The 11,042-nt window shown below is 42.3% G+C and overlaps 1 protein-coding gene across 1 annotated transcript in view; it reads right to left on the bottom strand.

The window, feature by feature from the left end:
- LOC104954053 (chromodomain-helicase-DNA-binding protein 7-like) overlaps positions 1-10,033 on the bottom strand; it is a gene marked incomplete at its 3' end in the record, with an annotated part of 22,840 nt that extends 12,807 nt beyond the window's left edge. Inside the window, exons 1-5 of the mRNA XM_010781108.1 lie at positions 9,166-10,033; positions 7,365-7,508; positions 7,172-7,270; positions 6,900-7,062; positions 6,308-6,524 (exon numbers count right to left, since the gene is read on the bottom strand). Of these exons, the coding sequence (XP_010779410.1) occupies positions 6,308-6,524; positions 6,900-7,062; positions 7,172-7,270; positions 7,365-7,508; positions 9,166-9,288 (746 nt within the window). The remainder of the gene's footprint in view (positions 1-6,307; positions 6,525-6,899; positions 7,063-7,171; positions 7,271-7,364; positions 7,509-9,165) is intronic.
- Positions 10,034-11,042: the final 1,009 nt, after the last annotated feature.

Genomic DNA, 11,042 nt, shown 5'->3' with positions numbered 1-11,042 from the left:
GAGTCTCTCATACCCGAAACTCCGACTACGATAAGAGCAATCGCTACTCTATCGACCGAAAAGTGACGACGCAGTGAATATAAGAGCCGAGCCCCATTTTTGACGGACAACAAAGAAATCTGGACTATCGTCCCGTAAATAGTAAAGAAAAGAGGCAACAGGAAACGTTCGTCAAGCATAAAGAGAAGGTACCACTCAGAGTATTCCGTCGCTTATAATATAAGAAGAAACCTCGTGTCCGTTGAACGACGCTTGGTGTGTTGTCGTATCTGTCCAAAAAGGTAAATGGAGACATTTTTTTATCCTTACGGCAGGTAAAAAGAACCTTTTGAGCCGTGAGGCACAGGTGAAAAGAGAAAAAACTGTCTCTCGTAAACCCTACTCCCACAGGTCCTCCAATAACTGACGTTAGTGAATGAGAATGAGGAGTGACCAAAATGTCAGACCGACCGCGAGAGTGCCAATGGCCATCGGGCCCCGCGTCATCACCGCGGGGTGATCACTCTTCCTAAGTATTATCCGGTCAAAAAAAACGGAGGAGAGGTAATCGGATGAATAAACGTGTTTCAGGAAGTCCTGAGAGCACCCGCGGTTCGACTTTACGACGAGGCGGCCACAGGCCTAGGCCGGGCGCGCCGGCATACAAACGGTAGCGGACTAGATTGTCCGCAGGCCATAGGTGATCGTAGAGGTGGGGGGCGGTAAAAACGTAAACTTACGAGTGGCTAAAGCACTCCAGAGTTCCAAGTTCACCTAAGCGTCCTGTTAACTATAATAGGACGTAAATTTGGAAAGTTCATAAACAAAGTCGTATCTATGCAAGCGAACCTTCGAGAAGTGTAACTTAGTCAAACAGTTTTAGTCTACGGACTCCCTTCAAAGGGTTCAGAAGTAGGCCTTAATATCGACATCGGTAGAGAAATTGTTGAAAAGTTACCGTAACAATAGTGATCGACGTCTACTAATAACAGTAGTTGGGTTATAATAGTAATAGTGAAAGGTGAAAAGTCAAAGAAAACCCATTTGGTTACCAGTCGGGACCAAGAATCCTTGAGAAAAGGAGTCTATGAGTACGTCGTAAAACAAGGTTAAAGACGGACTGAACAAATTCGGTGATATCACTGAAAGATCGAACAGTGGTTAAAGTGGAAAAATTGACCTAAACTGGAGTTTTGAAAGACCGCCAAGGTACATATAGAGTGTCTAGACCACGCCCAGCATCCATTCGTCAAAATGTAGGTAAACTGGCATTTAGTCTAACAGGACCACGACGAAGAAAACCGTAATTGTGAGAACTATGACCACTCCAATCGCCATCCAACTTTTACAGAGTAGTACAAAAGTGGGGAGAAGACTGACATAGGGAACCGATGTATAGCACGACATCAGCAAAGCCTGGGTATTGGAACCAAAACTATATTATGTGGGAAATGGGGGGTGACGAAAGCAGTGGAACTACCATTCAACCAGTCCTATTACACAGTAAAAGGAAAATCCTAACGTAAAGGAGTAGGTAACGTTATTGGGCTAACAAAACTGAGTCTACTCAATGGTCGAAGGATTTAACAATTTCCCTAATAACGTGTAAGTAGACTAATGTTATCAGTTATAAACAGCATCGACTAGGAGGTGAAAGGAAGGTGTATGTGACGGTGTATTCATTGACCTAAGAACTTTCTATTGGGGTTCGAGTGAGACACAGAAAGACAGAGACAATGGGTGTCATATCTATGACCTGATTGCAATCTAGTTGCCGTCTAAAACGGTCTACAACGAGACAGGAGTTTTCAGTCAGTAGTCTCGCCAAAGACAAAGAGCAAAACTTAACCGAACCAGTGTTGAAGTGTTCAGATCTAAAAACGTGAAAAGGTGACACTCCCTTTATCCTGGTACATCTGACCCTGAATAGAACAGTATAGGTTGTTTTTAAGGGGAGTGTGGAACTGAGCTTAAATAAAAACAGAACGAATATCCGTATCGTGTGACTGGGTTTAACACACGTAAAACTGTCCAATCCGGCAGATGGACAGTCGTATTTCATTCCACAGACAAACACGCCAACATTCGTAGACAAGGAAATGCATGTCGACGACAAACATGAACGTATCCAGGTGTATGAAAAACCGTCAAGAGTAAAAGATATTCGTGACGGTGGGACCGGTACAGTTTTTCACCACGCGGTTACAGGGTGAGTGTCACTCGGTAAAACTACACCTTATGACCACGACTGCAAAAGTACAGATCTAGAATATCATTACGAACCATTACAAAGGACACTTGAGATATAGTAACACCACTTGACTGATTAAATGAAAGGTACTACCCCGTCATAGCCGGTCTTTGAGAGAGACAACGAGTGACACAGTGAAAACAAAAATTCCTTTATGTGTTTAGTACGCTGACCCTCATTCAGTAGACAACTTACTATTTCGGTATGAATTCGGAAGAGACCTAACACCTAGATAACCAGCACAGATATAGACACGACGTGGTTGAGATCTCGTCGAAACCGAGATATCTAGCTCCGAGGGACAGGACCCAACCCATTTGGACAGGGAAATCGACGTATGGAGTGGTTACACGCTGCCAATGACAGAATGGAATGGGAATTGTCTGTACGGTAATTGTTGCTCAAGACATTGAGTACTTGTATAGTAGTTAAATGTCACGGTCCCAGGAGTACGGCTCGCCCCCCTCACCCTTGGATAAAAGGAGAGCTTCCCGGTAAATTTTAACAAGTTGTAGGAGGCTCCCGGCAGGTTTAATGAACTGGAGGAGAATTTTTACATGATTCTAGGTCGGGTAAGTAAAGCCGGAAAGAAAGTACGACACGTTTCCTTTTTCGTTGGAGCATGCATGCTGAAGGCTGCATAAATGGTGTGCCCTGAGAAGCGACAGGCTTTTGCCAACATTAGTCTAACGAGGAATACAGTGAAGGATAGGATTGCCGATCTTTCAGCAGATTTGGATAGCCAGAAAAAAACAGAAGTCAAGTCATTCGTAGCATTTTCAGTTGCAATCGATGAGAGCACTGACATTACAGATGTTGCTCAACTGGCCATATTCATTCGTGGTGTTGATGAGACTTTGACGGTCACCGAAGAGTTCCTTGAGATGGTTCCTATGACAGACACTACTAAAGCGGATGACATTTTTAGCGCTCTCGTTGAAGCACTGGACAGGGTTGGAGTGGACTGGACCCGTGCTGTCAGTCTGGCTAGAGACGGCGCGCCATCAATGATCGGGAAAAAAGCAGGTGTTGCAACGAAATTCAGGGAGAAAGTACAAGCAGCAAATGGAGGAGATCGTTTTTGGACATTCCACTGTATTTTGCACCAGGAGGCATTGTGTTGCAAGTCGTTAAAAATTGATCACGTCATGAAAGTGGTTGTCCAAACGGTTAATTTCATCCGAGCCAGAGGGCTGAATCACTGTCAGTTCGACAGCCTCCTCAGTAGGGATGGGAATCGTTAGGATTTTATCGATACCGGTACCGGTACTGCTTATCGGTATCGGTATTTTTCGATACTCTTATCGATACTTTTCAATAATTTGGTGTTAATAAACTAAAAAAAGACGAGGCGATGTGCCTGCAAGACTGCACCCAGGTAAACAAAACATATTACCCTTGCGCAGCAGCTAACCTGCCTGCGAGCCTTCGCTCAGGTCACATTTACACACGGCGCGGCTGAAGCCCGCTAGCATTAGCACTATTATCACTAGCAGTATCGCTAGCACCGTTTAAGATTCAATGAGTGTCTCGTTTGTAAATGCTTCATTAAGTTACTTTTGTAACCCCCTTTACAAGCAACTAATTGAGTACATAGATTGCACCTTGCACTATCGCCACTACATTTTTTTAAAGTGCACCCAGACCTTGGATCGCTTCGCTCTGTCCGCCATGCCTGCGGGAGTCTCTCAACAATAATAAGAGCGCCGTTGAGAGAGATGAGGAGTGGCATTTACAGTGGCCAATCAGAGGGGTCTCAAACCGGATACATCACACGGGATGAGGGTTCCCAACCAACCAGAATGGTTTAAAGTTAAAATAAGGAAGTAGACGTAACAGATATACCGATAGCAGCACCGTTTGTCCAGCGGCTTAACGGTATACCGATACCGTCCAATCAGGTACCGGTATTGACTTAGTACCGGTTCTCGGTACCCATCCCTACTCTTTAATGTCCCCTGGTTTCCGTTGTGTTCTGAGCTTCTTGCAGCGTTTGGTTTCTGCAGCTTTCAGTAAACGCTGCGCATGTCTCCTCAAGTTGCTGAATGTTCCCTAAACGCTGCATGTGTTGTCAAGTTGCTGGAGATGTTTGTTCATGTGGAACATTTGTGTTTTTATATTTTCTTAGTTTTTGAAGCTGGAAGAGTTTTAGGCGTGTTTGCACCAGTCAGTGATCGTAATTTGAAACACTCAACCCTGATATTTCAGAATAAGAGAGAGCACGGCCTGTCATTGAGGGCTGGTCTGTAATTACCCATATCACTGGGATCTGTTTGAAAGCCTTTAGTTCCCCCTCCGAGAGATCCTGATAGTGTGTGTGTGTGTGTGTGTGTGATGGACGTGATTGTGATGAGCTGACACGACTGTTTTTCACTTTTCCTGCATACCACAGAAGAGTCTGTGTGGAAGCAGTTAATGCCTCCTAGAAGATTCATTGTTATCAGCTGCAGGGCTTAGAAAAAGTCATTTATTGATTGTTTTTACTGATACTTCAATTGCAATATGATTCACGATACTATAAGAGTGATCATTTTTGGGAAAATAGTCACATTATCACTGAAAAATATATTTAAAGGGGCCCTATTCTGCTTTCTGGGGTGTTCCCTCTCCTGTAGTGTCCTATAGCAGTGGTTCTCAAATGGGGGTACGCGGACCCCTAGGGGTACGTTGGAGTACTGCAGGGGGTACGTGAGATTTATTTTATGTTAATGTAAAAAAAAACATAATTAATGCATTCAAACAAACTACTAATAGTAGATGAACTACTTTATTCAAAGGTTTACAGTAATTCTGGATAATAAAATGGGGAAAATAAACGGGGTGCTCTCTTTTCCTCTCCCTCTCCTGACATCCCGTCAGTCTCGTGCAGCTCGCTGAACCTGTAATAAGTGACCCGACAGTAAAGAATAAATATATTTATAACTAGTTTAGCTAGTTCCAGAGTAGATGAACTAGCTAAGTGTGTTAGGTCTAACTCTTAGTGTATTTTGCTCCGGGTTTTATATTAACAGAGTTACACATATTTCAAAACGTGAAGTGTAATAACTGCAGCTTGCCTCCCTGTCAGAATGACAAAGGTCCTCAGTGAAGCACAAGCCCATGTTTCTCACTACATTGTAAGTACAACTTATTTAAAAGATCAGTTCAATGCAACTAATGTCGTCTCAGTGTTATTGCATGATGTTAAAATTGGCTTGCCATGAATTTAGTGATGGTTTGTAAACATTTGAAATGTAGCATTTAAGTGTTTCTCAGTTACAAGAAGTGTTGTTGTTTTAATAAATCAGACACTGATGGTGCAGCGCTGTACCTCTTTATATAGGCTTTTTGTCCCTAACAAATTGTTTTTGCGCTGACCAGGGGGTACTTGGCTGCATTTTTTTTCAAAGGGGGTACATTATTGAAAAAAGTTTGAGAACCACTGGTTTAAGAGGAAACACACGGGATGTCTCTGGCTCAAACAGCTGAGAAGTTATGATGCTTTCAACGCAACGTGATATTTGGGATCGTATACGGTCCCGTGGGTCTCAGAGGGTTAAGGATTATTATTTCCCTTATTTTCTTGATGAATCGATTTGTTGTTTGGTGAATCAGGAAACGGGTCCACCAAAGTTCCCTGAAGACCACGGTGATTATCTTTTCTGTTTTATCTGACTTACAGTCCAAAAGCAAAGACATTCCGTTTACTGAAGTTAAGACACAAAAATAACACATTAATAATGCATTTCAGCAGCTCAAACCAGTCATTATTTTTCTCTGAAAATAAATGAAAAGATAACTCCGTTATTAAAATAGTTGGAAAATGTATTTGATGTTGATCAACTAATAGTTGCAGCTCCTACTAGGACCTACAATACTTTGAGTCAGTACCTGAGTAGCTACAGCTGATATTTACAGACATCAACATTTCTCCTGCTGCTATGTCTTTACATTTTCCCAGGGAACATCTTGTGAACTCAGCAGCTGTCATTCATCTGATTGGCCCGTGTATCAGCAGAAGCCCGTTCTTGTTAAAGGATTAAAATGGGGTCATCCCTACACTTGGCACCCTTTGAGGAAACGTGTCTCTGTCCTCACCGTTTCTGGATGAGGTAGTCCTCCAGAATGTCCAGGCAGCGCACCATCTGACTGAACACCAGCACTCTGTGGCCCCCCGCCTTCAGTTTGGGGAGCAGCTTGTCGATGAGCACCAGCTTGCCAGCAGCCTGCACCATGGCTTGGAGGGCCATGTCAGGCATGTCTGCCCGGCCACCGTGGGATTCCCTGAACTCCTCCGCAATCTTCTCCTCCGCTCCTGGACAAGGGAGGACAATTGAAACTCATCAGAGAAACATTTGGAACATGTAGACCAAGGGTGTCAAACATACAGACACTGGCCCACCAGAGAGTCCAAGAGGGCCAGTGGAGTGACTTGGCAAAGTGTAGAAATGACAGATAAGATATTAACTGCACAAATATAGTTCATTCAATGTGAACATTTTTTGCACTAAAACAAAGGGAAGGAGTTGTTGTTATTTATAGGTTATCATCCTATGATTTTACTGGTCCGGCCCACTTCAGACCAGATTTGGGTGTATATGGCCCCTGAACTTAAATGAGATGGACACCCCAGATTTATTTGTGGCAGAATTGTTATTTTTTAATTTAGTTACTGGAAGTGTGTTTATACCAGTAATGAGGTATGGGTGGTTGCAGCATTTCCTCAGTTCCATCATGGTGTTGAGGAGGTTGGGGACTCCTGCTCCTCCACCTGCTCCTCCTTTGGACAGGAAAGTGAAATTCTTCTCCAGAATGGCCCGATAGTATTTCTTCTGCATGTTGGTCAGCTCCACCTGAAAAAGGTTGACGCAATTCTTTTTTGTCCTTCTCTGAAACATATCCATGAAATGACGATGTATGGAAACCATCACCAGAACAAGACGGTTCAGATATCAGTCCTACCTCTATGATGGTCTCCTCCTTGGGGGCCAGGTTCTTCTCCACATCCTCCTTCAGTCTTCTCAGCATCATGGGCTTTAGAATGGCCTGCAGTTTCTGGACCTGAGAGCGTGGGAAGCAGGGTTAACACTTCAGTCAGTGAAGGAACCACAGGAAGTGTGAAGGTCCTCCCCTCTCCGAAGAGTTTTCCATTTACCTGCTCTTCAGTCTTTAGGTCTCCAAATTCACTCATGAATGTCAGTTCAGAGGGAAAGCGCTCGGGCTCCAGGAAGTTGAGTAAGCTGAAGAGCTCCTCCACCGTGTTCTGGAGAGGAGTCCCTGTCAGCAGGACTTTGTGCTCCTGCAAGAGGGAGAGACAGGAGAGAGGACGTTTGAGTGTCTCACATGAAGGCTTTGTCCAACTCCATACAAGAGCTTTGAAAAGCTACACAAATCTGGCTAAGAAAACATACCCTGTAATCAGTGTGCCAAAAAACGCACACTGCTTAAAAATACTTATTTTTAGTATATTCACATTTTTTTACCTACTATCGCAACTTTTTTTCTTAGAGCAAATTCCCTGCAAGTGTAAATGTACCCGGTAATAACCCTGATTCTGATTCATATGTACTGTGGACCTTACTCTGAGCTCAATTATCTTAGTGCGAGTGTGCAAAGGAATAAAAGAATGATTTCATATTTATCAGCTGACCCATCTTAGTTGCTAGGTTGTTTGTTTTAATAAATAATAATAAAGCTTTATTTGTAAAGCACTTTTCACAAGCCAGGTGCAGCTCAAATTGCTTTGACAAAATGGAAAACATCAAAGATTCACCTCAGGTCAAACATTGAAACTAGAGATGTCCCGATCCGATCACGTGATCGGGGATCGGAGCCGATCACGTGATTTTCAAAAGATCGGAAGAAAAAAAATCGGGGATCGGGATTTTTTTTGTATTAATACTTTTTTAAAAAATTTTGTATTCAATGTTACAAAACAAAAATGACCATGTTCAAGTCTTAAAGTCATCCTGAGGCCTTAGTTTTGGTTTCAAATTACAGAACATCATGTATGTGTTGCTTCTTTGGGGCTTGTTTTCATAGACCTGGTTGCTTATTTCTCTACAATCTGGCAACAGAGTGGGCAGGGCGCAGTGTCTAATTGTAGCAGTAAGCTAACGAGTACCGAAAGCTTTATTTTGTTTTGATCCAATGCTGCACAACTGAACTGATCCAATGCTGCTGTGAAAGAAAGAAGCTATATCCATGTTGGATAGAATATCCAATTTAAATAAGAAAAAATAACCTTAAGGGACAACTTGAATGCTTTTTTTTCTCTTAATGCATTGCATAAAGATCGGATCGGGAAAAATCGTATCGGCAAATTGTCAAAATCAAATGATCGGAATCGGATCGGGAGCAAAAAAAGGTGATCGGGACATCCCTAATTGAAACCTTTTAGCACGTACACAGCGTAACACCATAACACCATAATATAACAGTTCCAGGGACATAAGAGGTCAACTAGGTGTGATAATACAAATCAAATAAACAATGATCCCTCTTGGTCAAATAACACAACACAAAATGAATAAATACAATAAAATAGTAAAACCTATAAAATAAATAAAACAATAATAATGAAAGTAATAACAAAATGTCCACTGTAATATTTATTTATGTAAAAAAAAAAAAATGTGTAATATAAAAGCTCAATGACTAACTTCCAAGAAACTTAAGGCACATTTCTGGTTAACTCAAGATGAAATGTGATGTAGGCAAGGCAAGTTTATTTATATAGCACTTTTCTGTACGCGACAATTCAAAGTGCTTTACAAAACAAATTAAAAGACTAAACTTGTGAACATAAACTCTGCAGATAAAACCAACTGAGCGATTAGTCGACAAGTTAAGTATTGTTTGTGGAATTTCTTAGGTGTCAAACAGCCCTAGAGATAACCGATGGCGACCACTCGCCACTTGCTGAATCGATTCTTCTTGCCCTGGCCCCCACTCACCATGTCCATCATTTTAAGTCCTTCAAGTAGTTTGCAGTTTCGGTTTTTGAGGCGGTGGGCTTCGTCTATCACCACACAGCGCCAATTCACGTTGCGCAGCTCCGGACAGTCGGTCAGAATCATCTCGAAGGTCGTTATCACAGCGTGGAACCGGTACGCTCCCTTTGTTACTTTACCCTGGAGGAGGGGAAAGAATGAGGGTCAATATGACTCATCTTTATTGTCTAAGTCTGTACATTCAATATTATTTCATGCTGTGGATCAGGGAGGGAAACAGTTTTTACTTGAATGAAAAATATACAATCATTGCAACTCCATAATAGTGAGAAAAGGCCAAAAAACAACATTTGACACCAGTTGTATGTTTTCTTTAGAACAGAATACCCCCTTTAATATTATCACCATTTTAGAGATGGCAGACATAAACAGTGTAACCCTGAAGTGTTTTGTGTAGCAGTGCAGGAACACGTGGTCCAGTTCGACCTTGAGGATTACCTCAGCCAGGATTAGGAACAAGCAGCTAGCAAGGACACGGGTACTCCAGCTTATTTCCTTCAGTGGTGGCCTGGGTTTCACTGAGTGGCTGAGAGTGTCCGCAGCATTGTACAATAAGAGCTTACAGCTCGAGGAGTGTAAAGAGCTTACACAGCAGAGGAGCACTGTCCATCCCCAGCTGACCGGACCCCCCTCCCCCCCACAGGGTAGCTGTTCAGATGTGCTGACAGTCACACTGTACTGCTACATCATTCTCCTCATACAGAGCTAATAACAGGACGCATCAACACTCGTCCTTCTTCAGGTCTTTCATTTACTACACTTTATTTAGGATGAGCTTCCAAAACACGTACTTTACATTTCAAGCAAATTACACTTGTTTTAGATAGAAATATGTATAATGAAAGCCTGGAAAAGGCTTTTTATATGTTTGGCAATTCTTGACGGACCTTTAACGAAATTCAACATCAAGCTAAATCACAGAGAACTGAGCTGAAACAGCCTTTATCTCTGGCCGTTCATTCTTTGTCTAATTAAACATAACATTTGATGATTTATACGATACTACTTTATTGGTCAGATCAAATCTGAAATTTGACTTGCGTCACAGCAGCTCCATGTCCAACGTCAACAGACAAGTATCCAGACACAATACTTGAAACACAAACAACAAACATTTAACATAACAGCACAATCAGTGAGAGAAAAACATGCTCAAAGAACCTTCAGCGTGCATCTGATCTGTGATTTAGCTCTGTATTTACTGTGAGGATTGACTGATGTACAAAGGAGTGCATTGACTTTATTGAATCGTGGGACCCTGTATCTCCGATTAGATGGTAGCAGTTCATATTCACTGTTCAGAACATGGTTTGGGTCAGAGATGATGTTGTTGGACAGCCTCACTAGGTTGTTATGATAGGCTGAGTCATAGAGTCTCTGACAGGGTTGACCAACAATCTTTGAGCAGATTTTTAACAGGTGGAGCAGTTCTGATTTTAAAGCTGCTGACAAACATTTGTACCAGGTAGTATTGCAGTACTGCAGAATAGACATGATCACAGATGTAAAGAACAACAGAAGAATTTCTCTGCTCGCCCCAAAAGACGGCGGAGAAAATAAATGATTTGTTTTGTCCTTTTGCACAGATATTCAATGTGATCCTTCCATGACAGCAGATGGTCAATCATTACACCAAGTATTTGTATGAAACTCCCTGCTTGATTTCATCTGTATGGATGACAATGGGGACTTTATGGGAGTCAGATGGTGAGCCAAAAATGATTTCCTCAGTTTTCTTGGTGTTGATCTCAAGAGCATTGTTATCAGTCCACTCAACAACCTGATTTACAGCCTGTTGGTGCAGCTCAGGGTCGTCTGTG

This window comes from Notothenia coriiceps, unplaced genomic scaffold (genome assembly GCF_000735185.1).
Source record: "Notothenia coriiceps isolate Sejong01 unplaced genomic scaffold, NC01 NC01_scaffold00022696, whole genome shotgun sequence".
In the NCBI taxonomy this organism is placed as follows: Eukaryota; Metazoa; Chordata; class Actinopteri; order Perciformes; family Nototheniidae; genus Notothenia; species Notothenia coriiceps.
The sequence above is the reverse complement of the archived record's forward strand: the minus strand, read 5'-3'. Positions and strand labels throughout refer to the sequence as shown.